This window comes from Tripterygium wilfordii, chromosome 21 (genome assembly GCF_013401445.1).
Source record: "Tripterygium wilfordii isolate XIE 37 chromosome 21, ASM1340144v1, whole genome shotgun sequence".
Lineage (NCBI taxonomy): Eukaryota > Viridiplantae > Streptophyta > Magnoliopsida > Celastrales > Celastraceae > Tripterygium > Tripterygium wilfordii.
The window spans coordinates 7734574-7762509 of NC_052252.1; the positions used below are offsets into that span (position 1 = coordinate 7734574).

Sequence of the window (27936 nt, forward strand, 5' to 3'; positions counted from 1 at the left end):
CTTTACCTGATCCATTTTACATTGTAGGGCTAATTATTGTTTTCATCAAAGGTGAGCCTTTGTGTGAGCATGTTTGTGTGATGGGTAGTGACCGATGCTGGTCGTTTCCCAGATAGAGGAACTGCAAAAGTACTTCTCTCAGCATGTTCAAGTGAAGATCAGAATGAGCAACTAAGTAGCTACTTTCATTAGAACAGTACACAAGGATATGAAGAATGTCCTGTTACCCGATTGATGGTTGTTTGTATTGGAAGTTGCTTGCAGAAAACATATCGCTGTCAATAGAAAGTGAAATGGAACAACAAAAGAACGTAATTTCACTTGCATACATGGAAGTGAGTGGAGGCAAAGAGAGGGAGAGAAGTCGATCAGAGAACAAGTTTACGGAGAGTCTCTACTTAATCTAAATGAAGAGATGGAGATTCAGTGTGTGATAGTTGCCCTGCCCTGTTGGGCTTTTGGTTTTGGAGCCAATCATCTCACTCAGCCCTCACAAAAAATGGGCTCAAAATATGCACCATAATTGATAACTTCTTCCCAAATCCTTTTTCTCAAGCTAAACGTAAGATTTAGGGCGCTCGCATCATAATCTTCAAGTAGAATTTTTATTTTTCGCGCTTAAACATCACTTTTTGATAATTTACAATATTTCTATTTAACAACAATATCTTTATAATAAATCTCCGTAACATTAAAATATTATTTATTTACATTAAAAATTCTTAAAATGGAATGCCCAAACCTTTTGGAAAGTGGATAGAAGATAAGAGTCTTCAAAAATAGATAACCACTCTTGCAAGTTGCAAATATCTGTTTTAGCATTATAGTTACACTCACCTACTTTTTTCACAGCGGGTTTGTTGACACAATGACCCACACCACCATATCCCACTCTTTTTATTCATAAATTTTTTTCCCCATATTTGTTGTTTGGAGATGTGGATTGTTGTTTGGAGTATTTGGGCTTCATTTATGCCAATAGAGTAAGTATCAAAGGCTGCATAATACACCAAACAAACATCCACCAACCCACCAAATATACAAACCCGGGTGACAGTGACACTCGCAAAAGTGACTGTGGTGTGTATTGAAAAGAGGAGTGAATAGGCTTATTGGAGTCACTATCTCCTCAACATGGCTGCAAGGTTGTTGTGGGCGTCAAGGGCTGCTTCTCACCTCAGGATCTCAGTCTTTCCTAGAGGTTTTGCTACAGGTGAATCATTCATTTGCTTTCTTCGTTTATACATTCCTGATATTATTTTATATGTACACACAGATCATGGTAGTTCATTTTGATGGGTATATTGTATGCCGCTGTGCATGAATATGGTCGGTCTTCTGTTCTGTGTTTGTTACGGTGCCTGATCTCATGTTGTTTTTATAGAAACATTTGATATTAAAGTTGAGTTCTTTTTGTTTTTCTCGTTTAGTATTTGTTTATTACATGATGCAAGATTTGGAGGGCTCTTGAATCGATCAGGATCAGAGCATTTTTATTTTGATTCTCTCGACATATTCCCCTTTGCCTGCCGATGGCTTGGTCGTCTTAGCGGCGCTGTTGATATTGTGGTTCAGATCTTTGATTTTTTTTTTGACAGAATATTGTGATTGATCTGGGGCAGTCATTGATTTCGGGGCATTTATTTTCATTTTCCTATTTTGGTTAATATTGGATAGCTGAGGAGCTTCGAGTGAATATTTTTGTGTTGTATGGAAATTATGCTTCCACTATTTCGAGATCGGGAATAGATTTTGTTATAAAGGATATTGCATCATTGGTTTTATTTATGGGTTGTGTTGTTGGTGCCAAGATTGTTCTGGAAAGGGAGTAGGCGGTATCTAGTTGGTACCAGTGGTGATAACACGGTGGCGCTGTGGAGATGAAATTTCCTTTTGCTTTCCTTTTTTCTTCTGAGAGCACAAATAAATGGAAGACAATAATACTATGCAGTTAAAAGTGGTTAGAGAACCAAGTGGACGTGTGCCATTATAGCTGACCCCAAGTAGTAAGAAGAAGTTCAAACGGTAAGGTTAAGATTTAGCTGACTAACCCAGCTTGTTTTGCTTACATTTCGACTAGAGTAGATGTGGAAGGAAAATTGATTAACAACGTAGAGATGTTGGTGCTGCTATGCAAAAGGTTGAGAAAATTGATGTAGATGACTACTAAAATGGAAAGAGGAAAGCCTAAAACTACGTGGATGGAATTGATAAAACAGGACATGGACACTACAAGAATAATAGAGGTCATAGATTTATATTGAAACAATTAGGGGAAAAGAATCAATGCTGTGGATTTTAACTGATTATTCTAACACATTCATGTCATAATGCCTAAATGCTAGGAATAAAGCTAATGGAAGGATAAAACGGTGAAGAGTCTTTCGAGACAAAGAAGCTGATTTCCTTCATTTACTCATTGTGCTCATTATAGTGTGAATAGTATTGTTGATGAAAATTTGCTTTTGGAGGTAATGAACTATTTGGATTGGAGATACAATCTCATAGGGTGATACTTTCTATGTCGATTCATGTCTGGTAAATAAAATTTCCATCATAGAAAGTGTTGAAAGCAGAGAGAAGGTGATGGACTTTTGGGTTGATCAAACTCTTGAGGTATGAAAATATATAACTTACGTTAGAGAAATGGATTTAGAAGTCATAAAGTGTTTAAATTCTTCTCTCACTCACTCACCCTCCCTTCCTCTCTTTCTCTCTGTCATGGGAACTTACCAGCTATGTAGCACGGATACGGACACGCGACACGGATACGACATGATACGGATACGTGGATACGTGATTTTTCAAAAAAGTAGGATACGGATACATTGGGGACACGTAACTAATTTTATATATATATATATAATATGTTTCATTTCAATAAGATAGTCCTGTAGGAGTACACGAGTTAGACACACACAATAATGCTTTTAGAAAATGGTGAATCATCACCTATAACAACAGGTGGCATAGTTATATAGCAGCTGCAACAAAGGCATTAGCAAAACCCTTTTTTCAATGTTTTTCAGTTTTTTGCCTGCTTTGAATATTCTCTGTGTCTCTGCTCTCGATGCAGAGAAGAAAAATGGAAAAGTGAAACAAGCGACAAAACCATTATGGATTGGCAGAAGCCAGAGCTACAGAGACCCATAACCTGGTTAAGAACAACAACCTTTGTCATCGATTTCTGTCTCTCTTTGGTCGTCGATCTCTGTCGACAGTAGTGGTTTGGTCTTCGTCGATGATCTGTGTCGACTGTTGTAGTTTTTCGTCGATGTCGAAGACGAGAAGAGTGTAAAAGACGATGAAAGCTTGTCGTCTAACTGTTTTAAGTCTTAAGAAAAACAAATATCCTATAAACCCTAGGGCAAAACGATGTCGCAGCATGTCCAATACGTATCTGGTACGTGTCAATCACGTATCCGGATACGTATCGCAATTTTAAAAATTAAAAAAAAATTGTGATTTATTAAATACGTATTTGAGACGTATTTATGACGTATCTCAACGTATCTGTATCCGATACGTATCGGACACAGATACTCCACCATCTCTGCCGTGTCCATGCTTTATAGCTTACCAGTTAAACATCGTATTCTTGTGTCTGATATAGTACTTAAAACTAGCCTTTGCACAGTCCATTCTCTTCTAATCAAATTTTTGCTTATGCTTTTCCAATGGACCTGCAGTTGTGAAGGATCTGAAGTATGCTGATTCACATGAGTGGGTTAAGGTCGGTGGCAATTCTGCTACCATTGGTATAACAGATCACGCTCAAGATCATTTGGGCGATGTTGTGTACGTTGAATTGCCAGAAGTAGGGGCAGCTGTAACACAGAACACCAACTTTGGTGCAGTTGAAAGTGTCAAGGCCACTAGTGATATTAATTCTCCTGTTTCAGGAAAAGTAGTTGAAGTTAATGAAGAGCTCAACAGTTCCCCTGGTTTGGTGAATACACCATCCTTTTGTTTTATATATTTGAGATGCCTGTCAACTAAAGAATGTCTTGCTTTTTTCCATGGAAGGTTAACTCGAGCCCATACGAGAAGGGTTGGATTATAAAGGTTGAAATTAGCGATGCTGGTGAATTAAAGAACCTTAAGGACTCAGATCAGTACTCCAAGTTCTGTGAAGAAGAAGATGCAGAGCACTGAGTAGGGCACACAGCTGTGTTGGAAATTTAGCACTCCCCCATGAAGGGGCTTGTTTCTTACATGTCTTTTGGTGTTACCACACGTCTTTGGATTTTGTTTTCTTGGGATTAATTAATTGGCAAAGTTTCTCTTCAGAGTATTGATTTGATTCTTAAGACTTTCTGGTTACGATCCGATTAATTGTTTAAGATCAAAGGGTTCTCTTAAGTAATTTTCTTTGGTAATAAGGTTATGCATGTGAAAATTATGTAAATTGAAGAGATGAATTTCTTCACAAAAAGCTGAAATTCACTCATGTAATACTCCCACATAGGCAAGAGGAAGGTGTGAAATTATAGATTTTCATCATGTCAAAATTTGTATTTACTAGCTTGTGTCAACATTTTGTGCTAATGTACAACTGGCCATTGACAAGCAGCAGATAATTTACCACCAGTTCCTGTTTCTGGTCATCGTCATCTTTCTATTTGTATGATATAGGACCAGATCTTGACACTGCAAACCTCGGTAGTGGACTGGGTCCTCTGCTGCCTGAAGTCGAAGCATCAACAAACTTAGTTTTACTACGGCTTGAGCTGTAATCTAGAGGTCCAGATCGTCGGACATTCCGACGTTGGTTCTCAAGGCTGCGTGTGCTTCCATTATCTGCTTCATAGTGGTGCTCCTGGCTATGAGATAACGAACCCTTGAAGTAACCGGAATTGTTAGCACTGTGCTGAGGAGTCGAGTCACCACGAGGCTGCCTCACTATTGGAGATGCATGTGATAGTGATGCAGCAGGTGAATGGCGAGGTGAGTTGCTTAGTAATGCCAGTGGCATCGATGGAGAATTTCCATAGTATTGGCTGTATATTGAACGGAGAATGGCATAAGGAACATAAGATTCAAGACAGCTTCTTGGAAGGTATGGCGAAATCTCACAGAGTTGGTTCAGGAATATCAACTTCGCAACAAGATGAGATCTGGCAGAAACAGTGAATGATCGTCAGCAATTTGCAAAGCATCTGAAACAACAGGACTAATATCTCCAGTCATACTTGTTTAGATAAGCAACAGCACAAAAGAATACACGATAATGTTGAGCACCTATTTCTAGTTTGCTCTATATCAAATGGAACGTGCGCTCTGGATTTAAGTAGCCACCCTAAAAGTAGTTCAAAACTCAAAACTTTTTGCATCATAATCACATGAGAGTTAAAAAAAAAAAAGTTACTAGTAAAGATCTCTTATAAATATGCCATAAAGATGTGTAGTACTGACAAGAAAGGAAATGTTGATACAAGAATCAGCCAGCACATAGAGATCAAAAGGAGCACAAGCACAGAAATATAAATAATTAGACAGAAAAATGACTTGACAATGAGCCAAACACTATTGTTCAGTACTTGTAGCAGCACACATAACACTGTTAAGGGCAGCAAACATAAAAGCATTCGATAACCTGCACCAAATGTGCTAACCCAATACTTGAGGGGCAGCTCATCCACGAATTAGTGAATGCTTAGGTAATTTTGGACATGTTTGAAGGCCACGACAAATAGTTCTCAAAGAAAAGCTGAGAAAGTAAAAATGAAAAAAATTAGGAGTTTATTATCAATCACTCACTCACCTGTTTACTTCACCCCAAGAATCTAGTATAATTCCTGCAGAGAATTTGACGAAGAGCTGCATCGCTGACTTTATACCTGCTTCAGCCGATATTCGGTTTGGTATTTCGGTATCCAAGTTCTCATCAATATGGCCATTTGATAGAGACACTCTTCGTTGATGCTCATGCTCCAATCTGACAAATTCACTTCCTGCAATCACAGCACTGATGCACCTGCCACACATAAATTAAATCTTGATGAAAAAATTTTGTTTATTGGGGTCCAACAGAGATATTGCAATTTATAAAGCTTGATAGGTTAACAATCACTGAAAATATCAACAAGCAGAAGAGTAAACTAGCCCATGACCAGCACAAGACACTGCTACCAAAAGTAAACCTTTTCTGTATGACCACAGAAATGTTCATTGCTTGTTGCATGCGATTGGAAATGCATAATAATTAACCCTACCCGTATCACAATTTCTTAAAGTAAAAGAACAAATCAGCACTTTTATGTAATCAAAGTTGGCAGTCAAACCATATTGCTTGTTGCATGCGATTGGAAATGCATAATAATTAACCCTACCCCTATCACAATTTCTTAAAGTAAAAGAAAAATCTGTACTTTTATGTAATCAAAGTTGGCAGTCAAACCATATTGCTTGTTGCACGCGATTGGAAATGCATAATAATTTACCCTACCCGTATCACAATTTCTTAAAGTAAAAGAACAAATCAGTACTTTTCTGGTGAACATTAATTGTATCTAAGAGCTCCAAACATATGCCTTATAGAAAAGGAAAACCAACCTTGCCAAGCAATGTACATTGTTGTTAAAGCCCCCTGTGTCGACATTGAAGCCAGTGGTGTTCCAAATACTGGAAGCCATAAACGTGGCAAAGAAATAAGGTAACAAGTTCCAAGAACCATCATTTTCACCCCCTGTTTCTTCGAAGATCGACCGCACCCACTCAGAATCATGATCACCCACCCTGCCAACACTGTTTGCTACCCTCCTTATTCTTCTGATTTCTTTTTTTCCCGGAATTTCCTCAGGAATATGCTTAGTTACACTGTCAAGTAATGAATATATCAAGGGCGCACCATCCTCAAGCACCGCTCCAGAAGCTTCAGCTAGAAGCTGATCAAAAGACAATGCTTGCCCTGCCTCAATGCAAAATCCAATTACTGTCTCCAAGTCTGTGATCTGCTTCAAACATGCCTCTCTTTCTATATGGTCACCAGAATGCATGCTGCCAGCCACTGCCTCTAGCAACTCACGGTTAGACCGTAACGATGTGTCAATGCAATTCAATAGTGCAGCTGTATGTTCTCTCATCATCCTATCCAGTCTATCAACCCCATAACCACCAAAAATACGAACAAAAGCCTTCAATTCTCCGAAATCTGTGACTGAATCAGCAAAATATCCACCGACAGGCCTTGTGCTTTTGAAGCAATTATGCATAGGCGTAAAAATGATTCCAGCACCTGATACGTCCTTGATTATGTTTTCTATGTACCAGTTGCAAACAACTTCAGTGGCTGATCCAGAAAGTTGGTGGGCTGGTTTCTCAAACAACTGCAAGGAAGAAACTGGTCCTGTGAAGGCCTCTGTGAGTAGGACCTCCCGAATACCCTGTGTTAGGTCCATGCTAATGTGCTGCTCTGCCAGATGGACTATGCTCATGTGTCTGCGAATCAGAGATTCCAGGATGGAAGGCCGTTGAAGATCATGCTCAGTTTTCAGAGCCGTGACCAATCTCCTCCTAAAGTTACCAAGGATGCATTCTCTCATGTACTGCACATAAAACCAGTTTTTCCTCATTGTAAATATAAAAACTCGATACCTGATATGATAAACAGGCACATGAATATATGCAAACAAAGCACGACAACATACAAACTGTTTAAAACGACAAAGTGAAGATCTCCAATAAAGTATTACTCTTGGTATTGCTCCAACAATTTGTTCTTAATGTAGTAAGTCGACCATTACTACATTATGATCTCCAATGTGGTATATACAAATTTTACGTCTTTCTTACCTACTTTTCACGTGCAGTGAGAATATTATACTGAAGCTAACAAAAAACATCTGTAATCCTGCCATCATGTGATCTTGGATGAGGGAAAGATTTGCATGCCTTACCTCTCGAAGAACAAAGACATGATTAAGAACACATATAGGTTCCATATCATTTAAAACTGAGCACAAGTTGGTCAACCTTTGCATTGCAGCTTCTAACCTGCCGTCAACACAAATACCTAACTTGAGATACATTCTGAGAGAAAAAGACAAAAAGAACTCTGAAGGATCTTACATTTTGATAGAACTATTATTTTCAGGGTAACTCTCATGGCCAGGCAAAGGAAAACCAACCCCTCCCTTTGGGGATTTCGTTGAAGGAATTGACACTCGTGATGCATTATTCAAATAAAAAGCTGCCTGCTCTGGGAAAAGCTGAAATTATTCAAGGGATGAGTTTTATTATGGATATTATCTCAAATACCCGAACTACTTATAACAATACAATTTTAAAGCAACAAACCTGAGTCTCAAGAGCGCCAAATCCTCCTTCAGAATCAAGAATATTGATTAAACCCTCCAATCCACCCATGATTGATTCGATGAGAGATTCTACATATAGCACTGCATCTCGACCAATTTTAGTTACCTGCTTGGAGAAAAATATCCAAAAAAATTTGTAATTTGCCAGTTTTTCACTTCTGTGAGAGAAGGAAAAGGGGAAAAAAAAAAAGGGCGGCGAAGGAAGGGGTGGGGTGGTGGTGGGGATGATAAGACAGTGGTAAATGGCATAATCTTTCCAGTGCATACGAAGACAAACCTAAGTTCTGGAAGGCAGTGAGTAATGAGAAATATAGGCCCCATGGAAGTTATATGACTAGCATAGATATTCAGGAGTGGAAGAAAAGAGAGAAAACGGAGAATAGCATAGGATGGACTGGTGGGAGTTGTTAGGAAGCCGGTGGACATTATTTTGCTCATACATTACCTCTTCTGGAACAATTGGAGAAGCACACTCTGGGAAACTGCTAGCGACACCTAGCCATGGACAGCAATGTTGTGGACGTCCTTCTGGTCCAAACATCGTGTTCCTGAACACCTGTACTAACATGTATGCTCAGTTCTCAGTTACATATGAAATTTAGCAGTATTTAACATACATGAAACCAACTATAGCTGGAGAAAGACTAAATAATCACTAGAAAAGGAGAAAAAAAGAAAGAAAAAACAATCCCAGAAGGCAGAGACACCAGACCAACAGAAAGAGAGAGAGAGAGACGGAAATCTTGTCTTGCCCACTGGACTAATAATTGATTTAATAAGTAAACTGAAAGAAGAGAGAACTCACAGTTGTGAGGTGCTGGTGGTGGAAATAAAGTTTTTTAAGACTTCCATGCTTTGATAATTGGGACTCCAACTCATCAACACATCTGCACACACAGAGATCCATGAATGTAATGATCAATTTTTGCAAACTAAGATATTAAATGCAAGATGGCCATAACTTAATGCCAAATGTAAGATGCCCAGCACAATGCCAAGAACTTCAATTAAAATTTCAACTCTTTTTTTTTCTTCTATATTTCCAAAATATTACAAAATGTATATTGAAACTATCAGTCAATAAGGTTCTTTTTCTTCTTTTATCATTCAATAAGTTGATCATATTGGAATTATAAGAATACTATCTGACCACGAGAAGTTTAATCTGCAAATGCTAAAGACTTCAGTTATCAACTTATCACCCAAAACCAAAGAGTACCTGGACCAATTGTAAGCAGCATTGCCCTCTGATAGCAACCCTTCCTTACCGGTGGACACAGTAGCTTTCTCCAAGTGTCTAATGTTGATAGATGAACGAGCAGATGTGACAATCATCAATACTGATAGCCAATCCTTACGAAATTGCTGATTAGTGAAAAATGATTATTAGTTCCATTAACTTGTTAACTAGTAAAATAAGAATTATGATAATAGCAATCAAAAGAGAGACATTACTTAACTAGGTATGGGATAGAAAAGGATGCATTCAGTAGAATGAGATGCAATAAAAACAATCAATCAACTTATCAATGATACAAGGATATAAATTAAAGGCAGATCTTTAAGCATATAAATTCATGTCCACTTTACAACAAAACAATTAAGCAATCTATCAATCAATTAGTCATATTTTTGATACCAGGGAACCCCCGACTCAATGGCCCCTTCAGAACCCCTGGGCCGGTTCTAAACCCGGGTCTGACTGCCACAGCCCACACCACGACGACAGACGCTTAAACCATGGCTAAAGCCCGTGCGGGTAAACCTCTAGAATCGTTGCGCTTGGTGTAGCTCGAACATCCGACCTTATGCACTCATGTGCACAAAGACCAATGGTATAACCTACCAGGCTAATGCCCTTTGGATCACAAAAAAGTTGGTGATATGAGATGTAGAGGAAAGATGGGGATTTGAACTTATGCCAAATTCTACTTCATCAATAAAACCATATTAGAACAAATACACATGTTACAATTCAGATCATTTCAGGAAGTCTACACACCATGAAGAGAGTGAACCAGAAGAAGCAGGCAGTAAATAAAGACAGCATTGTTAGCAAGTTGAACACTGATCAGAAGTGACACACACTCATTCAATTCTACCTAAGCCATTTACATCATATTGGCAAGAGCAGAAATTTCATTGTTTCCTTCCTCTCATTATAGATCACTGAGAGTAATGCCCTAAAAACTCATTCCTAACCACTGAAACATCTGGCTTGGTGCAAAAGGTCTTTAAAGTAATCATGCTACTTGCAGAAGACCAGATGGTCTCAGAGAATGAAAAGGAATGATATGAAGAAAATAATCGCTGCTGTCCATGTAATCTCCTGTGGTTAGATTTCAAACGCTAACATTACTTGGCCAGTTCTGTGTTAATGAAGCCTTGAAAAGTTTGTATGATTTGCATCAATTGGAATACCGTACAGACAAATGAAGGGGTTTGGAAAAAATATGCATATACAGACTTACATATATTGATATATACAAATAGGACATGCACATGTTTAATAATAAAGCTGAAAAGAACCACCCAAGAATCTAGCGTCAGATCCTGAGTTCAAAACTTAAAACTTCCTAATCAGAAACCAAATATTTTATGTGTTGGGCAGGTCATCAGCTAAAACTTTTAGGATTAATAATGTTTTAGATGAGTTATCATTACTCCAGGAACTACTAGAGATTATAATTATATCTTAATATTCAAACAACAGATCATAGTGTGAACCTCTTCAATTAATACTTAACTGTGAAATGGTTATACGAAAGAATAGTTTTGTCAGTTAAACTACAGAAAAATCAACTTCTAAAAACGAAATAAATATGGAATAACATAGTTTGCACAGATTTCTTACAGATAGATCACATGAAATGGCTGAAATATTTTCACCCTGTGGTTTCGGAATGTTTTCAAGGTGCTGAACAATTCGCTGAAAAAGTCCTTTCAAGGTTGCATCAAGATCAAGAGCCACCATTCCTGGAGTTCCCAGCAAAAAACGTATTCGACCAGCACATGAAGAAAGATACGACAGAGCATAACCTCGAATTGCTGCATTTAAATAGGAAAATCACCAAACCAAGTAAATACATTTGAAAAAGCTATCACTGCACTAAGAAGCCACGCAACAATCCTTGTTATCAACTTATAATTAACATAAATATGCAGTGGGGTCAATTATAGGCAAAGTGCTCCTGTTGAATCAAGTCCAAGATTCTGTGTGTTTTTGTATTAAGAAGTAACATGGTTATTTTGTGTAGTTGAATTGCATTAAATCACGTCTCCTTAAAAAGTTGGATTTTCAAAGGATGACAAACAAATTGGGACGGAGGGAGTATATGTTTGTGTAATAAGAAGGGAAATCAGGGTCCCAGGCCCATCATGGAGCGATGGTACCTCACCCCAAGAATCAGGTAAATCATGAGAGCTTTTGCTATGGGTTTGGAACCAGGGCCTCCTACTAGAAGGTGGTACCCCAGGCCAAAGTGAACACATGCCTCAGTCTAGGAATCCTGTTCCACTTTAGACCATCATCCAAATAGAAACTAATGCATAGTGATTAACATGTCTTCTTAAAACAAAATAATGGCAGTTGACAGTTATTCTCATACACAAGCAAGACACAAACTTTGAGAAATAAGAATCACCCTCGGACTGAAATCATGCGAAAAATCAAATAGTAAAGAACAGATGTTGAGTAAATTCTAAGTTGACATCGTTATTTAAGTCATTGTAGTGGTCATGACACTGTAGTAGTTGAAGTAAGCATAAGTAACAGATTAGCAGATACTGAAACCACAGTGTTACATTTTGCAAGCTCTGGATATTCCAGGGAGCTTTTTCAATTGGTAACTAGCTAAATGGAAAAATTCTTTGACACCATTACTTCATTTCCAAACCTCACAACAGTCACCAAAGCTTAATCTGCTCTGCCACATTGCTTTTATTAATTTTTTGGTTGCCATTTTAACAAAATGACTGATATGCTGTTCAAAGAGAAATATAAGGAGATTCCTATTATCAAGGGTTGTTGGCCACACATCATAATTGTATAGCATTGAAGACATTATGCATTAATGAAGTACTGCAACTTTTCAGGTTAAGTACCCTCAACATAGCCACCATATCAACACTGATATTTCTATTTATAATATTATATTACCAATGATCTTGAAAGAAAAAATTTATGAAAATTCAATTTGTATGCAACTTAAACATTGTTTCTCTACAACATTGTGGAGATAAAATATTATCTGAATCAGTTTTAATCTAACCTGCAATATACTTGCGCACGAGACAGCATAGACGGTCCATGCCATCTAACAAAAACCCAATAGTCGGATCATTTGGATCCTGCTCAAAAACAAAAGCAATCTTCAGTTAAGCAACTTAATAACAGGGTCACAACATACCCAATGAGAGCAGCAGCCTAATGGTAAGAGAATTAATAGATACATGGTTAAAAAACTTGACTTACAATGTCAACTGGTATCATGCGAGTAGTTTTAGATTTTGACGAGGTAATCCCTATATGTTGGAAATACCAAATGACTTCAGATTGAGCCAAAGCCAAGGCAGAAAATATCATCTGCAGGAGCACAAAATCATTAAAGAAATATTTGTTATGAGGATCATCATTCGATGCATTTATGAGGCAAACATGAAGTCTGCTTTCTATAAGTATTGAAAAGCGTTGAAAAAATGTGAGATCTGTCCATCTAGCCTTTCACTCTCTTATTTTTCTACTACTCTTAAATAAGGAATTACACAATCATACCACTTTTACTGAAAGAGTATTTTTAAATTAGCATGCAACGAGAAAGAACTAGAAACAAGATATGTGTGAAATTTCTTTCATCTTATGAAATCCATTTCCCAGTGGTATGCAAATCTTATTTACGAGGAAAGTTCTCCCCAACAACCGAGCATGCTTCTTAGGAGATTTCTGGGCTTCTCATAATTTCTAGCACTGAACATGATAAATTTGATGCACCTTGAACCTGCAATATCTTCTCAAGTAGTCGTGTATGTATCCAGTTTGAAAAGGACAACAGGGCTCCTATTTTATTAAATTGAATGGCAGTATAAATAAACAAGAATACTGCCCGTTTAGACCCCTGTGACGGCTTGGAATTAAACATTAGGTAGTTGAGCATAAACTTAAGGGAAATATAGCAAGTTCAGCTAAGCAATATTATTTCAATTAATGAATGTGTCAATGTCAAATATAATTCAAATGAACAAATCACCTGAATGTTCGGAGCCAATAGACTTGGCTGATCAGTAAAAAAGAGTACCATTCTTCCAATTTCTTGCTTTAATAGTATTCTTCTTTCTCTGTGTGTAGCATCACAGGATAATAGTGCTTGCTCATGCACTTCACTGCAAAATCAACCACTTTACAAGTCATAACAAAATATATAAAAAAAAAGCAGTACTAGATAGGTTTAATGAAGAGCAAAGTTAATGCAATATATTTTACGAAGGGAAAGAGAATTGTATTAGCCAACTGTTGGCCATACCTTATCATTTTCTCAACCTGCTTTGCCACACTGTACTCTAAATCTGCTTCCTTTTGCTTGGTACGTCCAGATTTAGCTATCTTCTTTGATTGTAATATCCGTGGCAAAACATATAGCTGATAGTCCTCATGCAAAAACAAATACTGCAAATACAATATTTTAACAGAAGTGATCCAGTATAAATGAAGAAATTTAATGTTCAAAAACAAAATCTCAATCTCACCTCATCCCTGAATAATGTAAGAACCAAATTTTCCTTCAGTACAACCTGAAAAGCATTTAACATGACAAAACTGAGATAGGAATGTACTTCAAATGATTAAATCACGAAGTAGTATCATGTCTAAAACAAATAGTGAACAAATTAACAAGGCACTTCACTCATAGCAAAAAGATAAGATGAGCAGGCCAGAAAACATGATGGAGAACAAAAAAGTGCCAAAGCAATAAATCATGGTAGATCAAATATCAATTACTAAAAATCCCCGGAAAATACATAGAATGCCTGACTGCCTGTTGCCCGAGTTGTAAGGTTGATGAAACCAAGAATCATGAGGGGCATACCAGAGCAATATCAATGCTAGTGACACGAAGCAGCTCGTCAGGACAAACTAGATACCCAAGTAACGCCCATTCTCTATAAGAAGTAACATTTGCTAGATCCTGAGCTCTCTGCAGAGTGAAAACTTGATGTGATATATGCTTTGTAATTATGATAAACGTTCAATTAAAAAGAAGTTAAAAAATAGGGACAAAAGCATGACGGAAGTATTTAGCAACTTTTGAGATCAAGAATTTTAAATATACATCAAATTCATCATAACAATATGTACCATGGGGTGAGCAGAATTCGTGAGAATATCTGGGTATCGAGGATGATATGGACTTAAAAACCCTTCATTTCTCAGCTTTCTTGTATCTGTGGATAAAAAAATAATAGGACCTACAGCCTCCAGAACCTGAAAGTACAAATTGAAAATGTTAATAATGAAGTGATATAGCAGCTCCAGGGAATGCATCCGACAAAAATGATTTTAGGATGACAATTGGGAAGGGACCTTGCTACCCAGCATGACCTGGCCTATTCGGGGTAAGTAAATGGTGTAACCAATGGGTCAATGGGGCAGGGATAGGGTGTGGGAGTTCAACTCGTTATAGGCATTGTATCAACCATATTGCTCTAGAGTCTTTCAAAATCTTACTGAATACTTCATGCTGGGACAGAAGAATCACACCAAAACAAGATTGGAAAACGACATTCAGATGAAAATCATCAAAAAAATTTGAGAGACAATTGTTCAAACTTCAAAACTATGATCTCATAATGAAAAAATTGAGGTGAGCAATGACCTCGCCAATACGTGGGCTCACAAAATTTAGGTCTTCTTGTAATCCTTTCAGAGGTGGATCATAAGAGTCAATGAATTGAACCAACCTGAAACTCAGAAAAATGTGTTTTCAAGAGTCGATTTATTAGGATTTAGGAACCAGTGACAATCACATGATGGTCAACCTTTGAAGTAAACAAAAGCAAAATCAGAGTTCAGCAAGTTAGCAAAACAAAAATAACCTACATTCCATAAGACAATTCTACCTAGCTAGGACATCTTGGCATCAAAAGCAGTGAAACTATGCCCGGTGATGTCACTGTAACCCAGGTATTTCAATTTCAAATCACAGAAATAGTCTATCTGCAAAGCAGAAGTAATGCAGGAACCCTGTAAGCTGGGTGTGAGATATGACATCCTAAGTTCCTAACATCCACATCGGGAGGTTAGCACTGAAATATGGTTATGTTGCCCACTACAACATTTTATACACCTATCAACCAGAAAAAATCAGTCGACTATGAAGCCTTACTTTGGAGGAGAATTACTAAATCCATTTCGTAGAGGACAAGATGGCAAAAGTTTATAATGATTAATGTATAGAAGGTAAGGAAAATCATTTTTCAACAAGTTATTCCTATTCTATCTTTCTTCCTAATTCTGTAATAAGCAGTACTACAAATAGAAACAAAAGAGATGGCTCACTTAAGTAGACAGGACCAAATGCTATGCTTGAGGACCAAATTAAGTAAGTATTTCTAACGTTAAGGGTTTTGGATGGGTATTATAGAAGTCCCCAATCTTTGGATATGGCCAACTGGTCCATGAATTTTAATTTATTATTTAACAGGCGCTTTATTTTCATAACTAATAGTTATTATAATAAACAAAGAGAACTAGAAACACTGATTCTTGGAAGAACAGCAACAGGCATCATTTTTTTCATTTGCATTTGCAAACTTGGGGATTAGGAAAATGTATGTCAATGTCATGAAATCCTTATACCAGGATGGACATACGCTAGAATAATCTGCATCCTTGCAGCACACAAACATTTTGTGCAAAAGGAGCAGGTTGAAGACTAGGTGTAATGGGATTCACATGCACAGAGAATACCAATAAGTAATTATTGAAGTGTCTACATTTTTGACTTAGCAACAACAGATCTCGAGCCTTCTGAAAATTATGTTAGTCATGTGGTGCTGCCTTTAATTTCCCCATCACGTTAATATATATATAAAAAATAAACAAAACCACCAGTTTCTTGGGATTAAATTGCTGGAAACGATAGACTTATTTCTATTCAAGCTTTATATCATCTGCAAGAAGCCATAGTAACATGTCTGTAAGGCCAGTATTAGAAAATGAAAAAACTTTCAAGTTTATGATATCAATATGTCATTTAGCACAATTAAAAACAGCTACCTCCAATAACAAAAGATATTTCATACCGATTATAAAAATCACAGTCTCTGTCATTTCTTGACATAGCATGCAATAGGTTATACATTTGTAGCATCATTTTCCGTGGTATCTGTATAAACAAATGCTATGTATCACAGTAAAGAAATACAAATATATAATGCACCCAAGTTTTAACTGATTGATGTAAAACTTGTTGCACCATATTTTCCCATCCAAAAGAAAAGAAAGAACAAAGGAGAAGAAGGAAAAAAAGAGAAGAAATGTAGAGAACAAAGAGCAAGGACAGCTAACTTACCTTCTCAGACAGGAAATTAACTCGGGCAAAAGAGCAAAAGAGATCCATAAAAGCATGCAGTATAAGTGAGTTCTGATGCGGCTGAAAAAAGCTGCACCAAGTTATCAGAGGATCCACAAATAAAGCCCATACATTATGTTTCCAATCATCTTGATAATAACCAAAAATAATAATAGCACTTTCTAAGTATTGAAACATATCAACCACCATATATACAGATAATGTCAGCAAACCAAAGTTTGAAAGATTTCTCTTTTTGGCTTTTGAGGCCATTTTCCTGGTTTCTCACAATCAGCAGAACATCAATATCAGGGGAGATGTCCTTGCAATGTCATCAATCCTAAAGCTTTCACTGTATAGAGAGTTGATTTTCACTCACCAACAAGGTGATTACTGTACTACTGAGATCCAGAATAAGTCGCAAAGCTTGTTCACGAAACGCCATCAAGTCAAGAAGCAGCTGATCCACACAAAACAAATCTATTAACAACTAAATTGAAAAAATTAATATTGATAAAGTATATTTGAATATGAGTGATTTTTCTTTCCTTCCAATAAATTAAACCAATTTCAACAAAATATCTGACTTTTCACATAGCATTTTTCAGTGAAGATGACAAAATAGGATCATCAAACTTTTTATTCTATCATCACAAGATCCATAAAAAAGAATAGAGTGGATAGAAACATAGATTGAAACACTCAGAGAATATAGAATATGTAGTGCTCGAAATGTGAGCACCCCATAACTAGTAGGATGATGATCCAACAAGATGGAAAGACGTATAACCCATGAAACCCACTTGATGTGGAAAAAGTAGGGAGAATATGGAAATTCTATAAGGGAATTTTTTTCCTTCATGCTATTGTCGTCAAACTTTCCATTTAACGTATATTTGCTATTAGAAAGGCCTCCTTGCAACAATTAGCAGGAACATAAAATAAAATTGTACCTGAACCCATGGTTCCAAGTTCTGCAAATGTACCTCGGCACTATCATGCAGCGAATCCAAGGCAGCTTTATCTACCTGTGTCATTGTTTACCAAACAATATTGCTCACCTACACCATATTCAGTGGCAAAGATGAAAACATCAACTTTCAATTAACAAAAATTAATGATTCTTACACGTTCAAGTTGCAATTTGCTAAAATGCTCCGGAAACTTTTTTGAGAGCAATAAGCAAATCCTCGGATGATTAGGGAAAACACCAGCTTTCCAAAATGCTTCTGAAAATACATGACCAACTGGATCTGGGTAGTCTAAAATTTGATTGAGTCTATACATTTTCGCCATCAGGCCTCCCGCGACACCAGTGAGTTGAACTACCCACTGCATGTTCAAACCCTTAAGGGACCCACCTGACTGGGCCTGTCCATCGGAAACAGTATTCCTGGCATTCCTAGATGTCACCGGGGAAGTTATATCAGCACACAAGTACTCAGTCCATCGTGATGGACCCTCCCATTCCTTGGATCTCACAGAAGTGGGTGACATTGGAGCATCCTGGCTCGAAAAGTGGTGCCGTGATTTTGCCATACTTTCTAAAACTGCTCAAAAACTCTGCAGATGAAGCTACAATAAAAAAAAATCCAAGTCAATCTCTAAATTTTTCTACAACACAATCCTATGCATTCAGCATAAAAACATAGCCACTAAATGCTCTATGTATTCACTAACAAAAGGGCAATTGCTTCATTTATGCATTCACTAAGAAATGAAGAAAGAAAATAACTCAACTAAGTCTGATGCTAAAGCATGGTTAGAACTTAAAATTTTAGCTCTTACTAATTAAACAGCACAGAATCTTAAGATTTCAGATATTTCGCTCAATAACATTCAGAATAAAATGCAGCCGTAATAGCATCTTTAGCTAACTTCTAATAATTTCCAATTCCAAAATACACAAATATCAAGATACCGGCGAACATGTGCCCAGTGGTAGAATTGCAGCTTCACAAGTTCAATTCCTGGATCTAGCCTCTCCACATATTATATGGGAATAAGGTTTGCGTACATCCTGCGTGTCCTCGACTCCACCCACAGCAAGCGGCTTGTGCACAAGATTTGTTTACTTTTCTTGACATACATCAAGATAACATTAACCACATCTTCAATAGAGTTTAACACAGAAAATTATGGCTTAAATAAGCACAACAATCTAGCTACCAAAATACCCAAATTTAACTGAAATTAGTAACTCTTCATAAATCCACGTTCAAGCGTGGGCACCAAAGAGAGTAGTAACTGAGAGGACAAAATTCAACAAAAACGTCGGTATTTGCTTGCTCCAAAAATGAGATAGATAAAATACAAGCAGCAAGAGAAACCAAATAGTTCTGGAATCTAATGCCACGCACACTTTCATGCTCTGAATACATTGATAGAGACTAAGTTCAAGTCAGTCAAATTCGATGTGTAACAAATACTTGAACTCATTTGTCTCTCTCCAAATAGAACTAACTTAAAATCCGAGAAATCGAGAGACAGAGAGTACCGTACATGTAGAGCTTCGCAGTTGAGTAGCAATGCAGCTACATAATCGATTACGAGCATCAACTTCAGATCTAAACGAAGCAGGCAAGGAGAGTTGTTGGTTTAATTCAAACTGGCAGATAGAAACTGAAACTTTTTCAGTTTTTTGAGCACTTTGAGAGTATAAAATTTTACTATTTGGTTCAACAGACAGTGAAAGGTTCTTTAAAGTTTAAACACAACCACGTCGGTTTGCGTCGACGACTAGTTAGTAGTTTCCACCCATGTTTGGGAATTTGATTTTCTCGGGAAAAAAACTGGGTTTAAGTGAAAACGAGAAAGAAAATCAAATAAAGCCTAATTTGTAGGGTGATTAAACTGAACTGAGTTTATGTGTGCAAGAATTACCGTCAGTTTCGGTATGGTGCAGCCATCACCATCGCATTACGTTGGTTCCCTTACACTTCACCATTGTATTACCGCAGATGTCCTCTTTATGCACAAGAGTGGACCCCTTTAAAAGGGGAGAGACTGAGGTAATTTTAAACTAGTGCATTAACTAAAATGTCATTGTTTATATAAATTTAAAATGACCAACGAAAGGTGATTCGATTGACAAATCGGTTGAATTAAATATATGTGCGTTCAAAGTTCGATTTTAATGGGATGTATATTTCTCAACGGTCACAAAGTGGTCATTGGATTAAAGATTTCTCAGGTTATCAAAAAAAAAATTAATTAGAAGACATTTAACCAATGAAAAAAACTTGAGACCTCAATTTACAATGTCTTATCATGTTAGATGTTGGAGATAGAGTTCAGTGAACTGTGCTTTTGGTGGGTTTTCTCATCACAAAAAAAAGTGTCGGATATTAAAGGGGCCTATATATGTGTTTATAACCAAAATTATCTCACATGCCACATGTATTGAAGATGTGTAATATTGCTCCAATTCGATTCCAAACTAAGTTGAATTGAACTGATCTTGAATCCCTAATTAGCAGATGAAGAACTCATCCCAAATCAACTCGACTGTCCCCATAAACCATAGTTTTAATCAAAAGAAACCATACTGATAATGTTGAAAATGTTAAAGCACATGACCTTGCTGGCTAGTATACAGAAGAAACAATGGCCCATGATGTACCTGATTGAAGCCTCTCAATATTAGTGGGGTGCATAAGTAGCGTTTTTCATGCTTGATGATGCATGTTTGACCTTAATCCTTATTTTATATTTATGCAGGTGGTGGCAGCAGTTTCAAGTTGTGCGTATACTACAAGAATTCTCTTGTTCTAGACATACTTCGCTCCGACATTAAGCCACCATCATTTGCATTTCCACTGTCTAATAGTGTAAGTGAGTAAGTATCATAGAGAAGAAGCCTGATGAATGATACAGTTGTGTATTACACTAATAATGAGCATAGTGTGGAGGTCTAACAGTCCGAGTTTAGACTCATATTATAAGGTGTCAGAATGATAAATTTGTATAGTATCATTCTCGATTAAAAAAATATATAGTAAGGAGTCAACACCCACCCTAAAAACAGGGCAGTTAAAACAGTTGTTAAGGAAGATAAGATTATTTAGTTTAGTATTAATGATATGCAACATGAAGCTGAAAGGTTAAGTGCAGTAGTGTAGTTGTTATGTTATGTTTGAGATGATAGAGTCGCTAGTGCTTTAATGTAAGTAATACAAGGATTATATTGAAAGTGTTTGTTGAGATTAACGTACTACTACGAATGGAATGTTGTAAGAAGTTGTTGGACGAGAGAGACCATTAACCATTAAAGAAAACATAGTATTTGGAATTATCTAATATGGTCTTAGTTAAGTTGATTGATGTAACTAATCTACCCTTTTGGCTAAACTTTGGGGGGGGGGGGGGGGGGGGGGGGGGGGGGATCTGTGATAGGCCCCCCCATCTCTTGTTGATATGAAGAAAGATAACATCAAGAGAAGGCCACTTCCTAATCATATAGTTAAACCTTCCATGACATGTTACTGTAAATAAACATTTTGTTAGTGTAGAAATAACAAAGAAATTACAATTGAAAGAACACAACTCTAGCAAATTGAGGCACAAGTATCTTCTCTTCAAGGAGATTCGAGACCTCTATAATTCTTCTTATCTTCAGAATCGATGCTACAAAATTCTCTTGACTTGACTCCTATGAGATACAACAATTATACTCGGTCGTATAGCTAACTCGAACCTACACTTGGATCGTCAGCCTGAAACCCCACAAAGACACCAACCATCTTTGTTCATAGTATTTTAGAGAGAATGCTTGAGAGAGAGAAAGAGAGCTAATCGTTGTATGGAGAATGTGTCTTATGGCTAGAAGAAAATGAATATATATGTGGGCTGGAGTAAATGGGCTTACGTGGTTGTTGCGCAACAGGTTGTAACGTTTGTAATGGCCCAACATATACCTTCACTTGCAATTACAACGTAATGGGCTGTAATGCTCACAACGGGGCTCTACTAACAGCCCAATGCATACATCCACGTTAATGGCCTAGTAACGGTCAAAACGGGCCTCCACCATAAACCCACACAATCGGGTGTAACTCACAATACAAAATCGCTGGGTCTCCCTATGCGTTCGGTTCAAATCGAAAATGCCTCCACTTCATAACAACCAATGCATATGTCCATGTTAATGGCTTAATAACCATCATAACAAACCTCCACCATAAATGCATGCAATTGGGTCTAACGTAGTAGATAATAACAAGAACAAAAGCCTACTCTGGATCTTAAACAATCATAAAAAACTTCTTAAACTCCCTATTAAAATCGAGGTTGATTTTGAATGAAAGAGGCAATCATAAAGTACAAAACCAACTTGAACAATTGTCACCTCACCCTTTAATTAAAAAAGAAAAGAAAAAAGCAGGTGTTGTTTCCCAGGGCCTAACTACTACATGCAAATTTAAGGCAAAACCAGAGATCAACTGAAATTCCGAGAAATCACCTGCAAATAGAGGTCTGAATCCTTTAGATCAGATTGATCAACACGGAGAAAAATATAAAAGAAATATATACACTGTATAAGAAGTTATCATTTGGTAAGATGTATAACAATAGATTATATATAACATGCATTATCAGTAATGACTTGGGTTGTAAGGCTGCGAATATCAATATCTCAAGGATATCATTAATGCAACTGAGTTATAAGGAAAAAAACGAACTTGCCTCTGATATTAATGGCTTGGCATGCTCTTCCCACTCAGTATCCCATCTAGAAGAAACCATTTCTAGTGCACCATTTCTCAGCAATTTCAACGAATCGCATTCATCTGGAAAACCCTTGAACAACATCTGTGGAGGATACGCATTGGCCATTGTAGTAAGCAAACTCAACTATATTCGATATCAATGTACTGATTCATCTGCATCGGTTTACTCTTAACTTAATTTCATCTTAGAATTACAAATACACCTTAAGCTTTGATGAAGAAACATATGGTTCCCTCTGTGTTTTGGCAAGTGCATTTACTATATGGATGCATACTGCTGATGGTGATATAATATTAACACAGCATGTAAACTTAAGTATGAAAACATATGTTCTTTAGTGAGAATGAAAATATATCAAATTAAAAGACGACAAGACGTGTACAATGTAAAGAAACTCACCATAAGATCATCAGCTAGCTCTGAAGATGATGAAAAGAGGAGGCCATTTTGCTCAATTTTCACCAGTTCCTCGATGCTTCAAAGGAAGATTACAATTACAACAAGAGCATTACAAAGCAATGAATAGGACAAAGCATCACATCACATGTTGAATAAACATGACATTGGCTTACCAAGAGTAGGAAACAGCACAAACAGACAGTCCACAGCCAAACATGTCGACAACCTGAATTCCAAAAATTTTAACCGAATTAAAATCAGAACAGTTTGTAAGATGTGAAATATTGTTCATCCTATCACTTAGCTATCCATTGTATAAGATAAGTTCAAGGCAGCACCTTCATGGGGAGGTCCAACCCTGATGAAGAAGTATGCAAGCACACACCAAGGTCCGCAGATCCTGTTGATGTACAGCGGGTTTTGAAATTACCACTTGTCAGGAAAAATATGAAAATGAAAAGCAGTTCAGCTATGATCTACCTAGAAGCAGCGGATAATCCTCAGCTGATAACTACATGGTACGGAATGCCACACGTTTGAGGTTTAAACGTCTTATTTTTTCTTCATACTTTTCTTTTTCTGGTCCTTTACCTGAAGGTATCACCATTTAAATGGTATTAACATGGAATGGATATATACATCCATTGACAAATTACAAAGAAGCTGATTTTATAATGGATGAAACAAAGTTATCACCTGTAATAACAAATAACAGTCTAGGATACAAATAATGCCTCCCATCGTGCATTTCCTTCCAAAGTAATTCCTTCTCAGTAGAATCCTTTTCATTCAAGATTGCAGCAACACGTCTATCATACATGACTGCTGCCTCCAGTAAAATGCTAAAATCTTCATCAGGAGTCCTGGAAACACACTGTCATTCTTTCATATCAGTCTTCTTCACTAATCATTTATTTATTGAGTCACTGATATTTGAAGAAACCACTAATGTCGGACTGAAATCATTAGGCAGTAACACAAGCATTACTGACAGTAGTTTGTTGTAAAAGAAATGAAGAACAGACCAAATGAAATGTTTCCTTCCATTTTTGTTCTTTGTTTAATTAACCTGGATTATTGCAAGCTCCCAAACTTCAAAAAGAGAAGTAAACTTAAGTCAACTGAATTTTAGGCACCAAGACACACTTGACGAAGGAACTAGAACCTGACTCTGAATTCAATTTGTACTAAGTTTCCGAGTGCAAAAAAGACACCATTTTTAGTTTCTGTTGAAGTGAACCAGAGCTAAACGATATAGTAGGTTTCTATCAGTTCCAAAAGAACTTGCTAGTACTAAGGGTGACCTAAATCACACGAGACAAAGCACAAATCAACTTGCATTCCAATGTACGAAATAAAAAAGATTGAAGATATTCCTATTTATTCCCTTACGTAAATTTTTTGAATGAAAAAAGAATATATAAGAACATATATTTATGAACATATATATACCACTATATGTTAAGCACAGTAAGTAGCATATTCCTATCCCTTAATAAATTTGATGTGATGATAAATGGGGCAACAGATCAACAGAGAGAGGAAATACCACCCAAGAGTTTCACATGGTGGAAGAAAAAAAACACAAAAGCACAAAACGAAAAGGAAGAAGAAGAAGAAAGATTCAAAAACAAGTTAATAGCATAATCATTCATTACTTACAAGAAAAGCAAATCAATAAACAAAAGAACTCACCAGCTTGTGCTGCTAACAATAAGCGCTGGCCTATTTGTCTTTAAGAAAACATCAGCACCAAGTTGGGTGGTAATCAAAGTTTCACTTAAAAGATGGCTATCCAATCTGATAGTTCCTGCCGGGGAGACAGGTCGAGAGGTGGGGTGGTGGGGGAATGCACAATTTACCATCAGAATGATCATACTGAATTGTAACCAAAAAGAACTGGCAAATCTAGCTAATTACCAGTATTACCATTGCTAACACAATCATGAACATCATGAGGCTGACTGAGATGTTTATCTAATCTGCAAAACAGCTACAAATTGAGCCTCGTTTTACTATTATTGTCCAATTTCAAGTATTAGAACTAAGAAAATTGAGACAACAATATTGGTTACCTTATGCTTTTCTTCATGTGAAGCAGGATGGAAAAACTCAGGAGGCTGATCGTATAGAACTATGGCGCTGTTAATTTGACAGAGAGAAGACCACCCATTAACCTTCCTACAACATTTGGTAATCCGTTTTCAGAAACCAAAATAGTCCTATTCAATGGTGAAGCGAAAATCGTACTTAATTCCCCAGTTTTGGGCCAATTCATGTTGCATTGCTCTTGTTACGCATAAAGCACCATTTGCCATCTTACCATAATGACTCTCAAACCTGAGAAAGTTTGAAAAACTCAATATTAGGTGAAAAGTAACCATAGGCTTCCATCAGAGAAAAGTTTAGATGATGCCAGTACCAACGATATAACGCCACAAATCGACTACTTCTTCCAAGCGAGAGAGCCAGTAAAGTATATCCGAAATTATGCCAGTCCACAATGAATCTGGAATTCCGTAACCAGCTCGCCCATTTAACAGCCACCAAAGTTGGAATAGATGGTGGATTCTTTGGAATCAAAAAAGCATCAATCAGATGTGAAGAATATACGAGGTATTAATATGCATGAGAATCAAGCCAGTAGGATCTTGGCTCGCCAAAATTTGAATTGAGAATATAGCATGAGAATCAGCATAAATTTCCATTAGAAAAAACAAATTGATGCATATGAGGTGCCAAAAATGCAAGATCAATGAAAATTTGTCGAGAATATGTGACTCATAAATTTTTAATCGACAACTCCTGGCTCTCCAAGGCAAAGTATGCAGCCTTACCTGAACTAGAAAAACATCTGGAGCTGGTATTTTAATACAGACAAACCAAAGAAGCATCAGAAATTGAAACAATGGTTTGAGGAAAAGCATCAAGGGATAAAGCATCTTTGGTAAGGATTGTAGAATTCTTGGCCATTGTATCTGTAAATTCCAAATGTAAGAAGAAAAAAGATCGTAAATCAAAGTGATAGTGATAGTACTAAAATACTCTCAGCGAAAATTTTCGTAGATGATGATATACCATTTGGTGGATGTGAATGGATTGATGCTCCAGCACTGCCTTATGTGGCTCAGAACCTGTTGCATTCTAAAAATTATAAGAATTTTATCACGGTAAGCTAATAAGACTACCATTAAGAGTTGAACCATCGAAATTGCGGCTAACTGGCTAAAAATATCTATCTGCTAATTAGATGGAACAAATACCTCCATAGGCAACAATGTCCACCACCAGAGATGCCTGAAAATGTAATAGAGAGCATACTGATCAACCAACCCCACCATAAGATAAATTGCCTTCCTATGATCATAGTTTTACGGAATCTAAACCAGATACTCAGAAATAGAGTTTTCCTTGATATAAGCACAAACGCCAACAAGAAAGTTTCTACATATCTTTTTACCCCCCATCAGTGTTCTTCTAAAGTCCGAAAATTGACTTCAAATTATAGTAGACAATAAAAAATGATCTCAAACAAGAAAAAGTTGCATTAATGCTTATAGCAATAAAGTAATGTACAACCTGTAATGTGTATATGAAATTATAACATGTATATATCACAATATATTTATACATGTATAGAAAAGTTTTCTATCTTCCCTTACAACAGCATGACAAAGCAAAAGCAGTTAGAACATGTCCAAATGATATCATCCAACTAAAAAACATTCAGCTTGCACGAGTAACAATTTTTTTTTTTTCCAAAAAATATATCAACCTAGATCTCCGATTGCTGCATTTACTGTGAAAACAGATATTTCATTTAGAAAAATTAAGATGTGAAACTGGAGAACTCCATGTAATAAAATGTACAAAATAACCAATAACGAAGATAATGAGAGATTGAAATATAAACAAGGTTATGTTATCTTTTTTTTTTCCCTCTTGCGCATTAGCTACAGGGCTACAGCCCTGAAAAAATTTTTAATCACAGAGGAGAGAGTATTACAGACAAACAAAGATAGGTTTTTTTTTTTTTTTTTTCCTTAGTTTTGCAATAGCTACGAGCCTACAACCTGCAATTAAGAATTATCAAGAAAGAAAAGACTACAATATAAACGAGAATTATAGAAACAACCTGTCGGGCAAGAGAAAGCGCATGATATTGCATGCGAGGGCTGCGGCCAATATCCCCCAACACCACCACACAAGCCCTGCCTCTCTCTGTTAGGCTTTTTCCTCCCTTTTGCCCTTTAAACAACCAAAATTACATTCAAAATTCCAAAACATATTTCATGAACATATAAACAGTCTAAAACAGAAACAAAATGGTTAGTAACTAAATTGAGTAGAAAGGTAACATACCAGCCATTTCAAAGCTCTCCTTCCTGTTTGGATTGATCTCTAGGTTGAAGAACTTTAACGTGGAGTGGAAACTAACCCAAATAAACTGTTATGGACTTTTGGCCAGGCCAACATGAAGAAGAAAAGTTATTTCCCGCACCTAGGACCTATGCCTCCTAAAAATTTGATCTTGATCTGAAACCATTGACAATGATTAACAACCATAAGCACTCCAACAAAACTCAGTACATATTTACTCCATTGGTTCGATCCAAACCATATAAAACGGCATACCCAATTTATTATAGCAGTGATTCCAAACTTTAATACGAGCTAAGAGATGCCAGAAAAGTACTTACTTTCTTCGGAGCTACCAACATTCCGGGCAACTGATATCCAACTTAAGTTCCACACCGATCTCTTCAGAATCGGTTTCCTTCGACGGTTTCAAGTTCCGAGTTCGGTACCCAGTCTCGGTTTCTCCTCCTCCGTTTCCAGTTAACACTGTCCATTTGAAGTCTCAAGCCTCAACAGCTCACTGGACTGGGCCACTGGTTCGTTGAGGGCATGAGGCCCATTAG

General features: G+C 36.9%; 2 protein-coding genes and 1 pseudogene across 3 annotated transcripts; 1 reads left to right on the forward strand and 2 right to left on the reverse strand.

Moving 5' to 3' along the window:
* Nucleotides 1–1050: 1050 nt before the first annotated feature.
* Nucleotides 1051–4294, forward strand: LOC119988874 (glycine cleavage system H protein 2, mitochondrial-like). Its single transcript, XM_038834103.1, has 3 exons — nt 1051–1213; nt 3690–3949; nt 4027–4294. Exons 1-3 carry the CDS (start codon nt 1135–1137, stop codon nt 4153–4155), a joined length of 468 nt encoding a protein of 155 aa, XP_038690031.1. The 5' UTR covers nt 1051–1134; the 3' UTR covers nt 4156–4294.
* Nucleotides 4295–4421: 127 nt separating this feature from the next.
* LOC119988873 (protein NAP1-like) lies at nt 4422–19699 on the reverse strand. Of its 2 annotated transcripts, XM_038834101.1 has the most exons (24): nt 19388–19699; nt 18014–18460; nt 17839–17913; nt 17265–17345; nt 16886–16966; nt 16617–16699; nt 15188–15272; nt 14671–14796; nt 14402–14509; nt 14061–14105; nt 13838–13980; nt 13565–13697; nt 12793–12903; nt 12590–12668; nt 11173–11366; nt 9538–9683; nt 9124–9205; nt 8764–8874; nt 8299–8424; nt 8071–8210; nt 7899–7995; nt 6556–7547; nt 5765–5977; nt 4422–5117 (listed from the first exon to the last, which is right to left on the reverse strand). In XM_038834101.1, the coding sequence occupies exons 2-24, from the start codon at nt 18422–18424 to the stop codon at nt 4619–4621; spliced, it is 4161 nt and encodes a 1386-aa protein (XP_038690029.1). In that variant the 5' UTR covers nt 18425–18460; nt 19388–19699; the 3' UTR covers nt 4422–4618. The 2 variants fall into 2 exon arrangements, with proteins under 2 accessions (XP_038690029.1, XP_038690030.1); XM_038834102.1 differs by lacking the exons at nt 17839–17913; nt 18014–18460; nt 19388–19699 and having other exon boundaries at nt 16886–16976; nt 17265–17330.
* A 2423-nt stretch (nt 19700–22122) lies between these two features.
* LOC119989500 lies at nt 22123–27887 on the reverse strand (annotated as a pseudogene).
* Nucleotides 27888–27936: the final 49 nt, after the last annotated feature.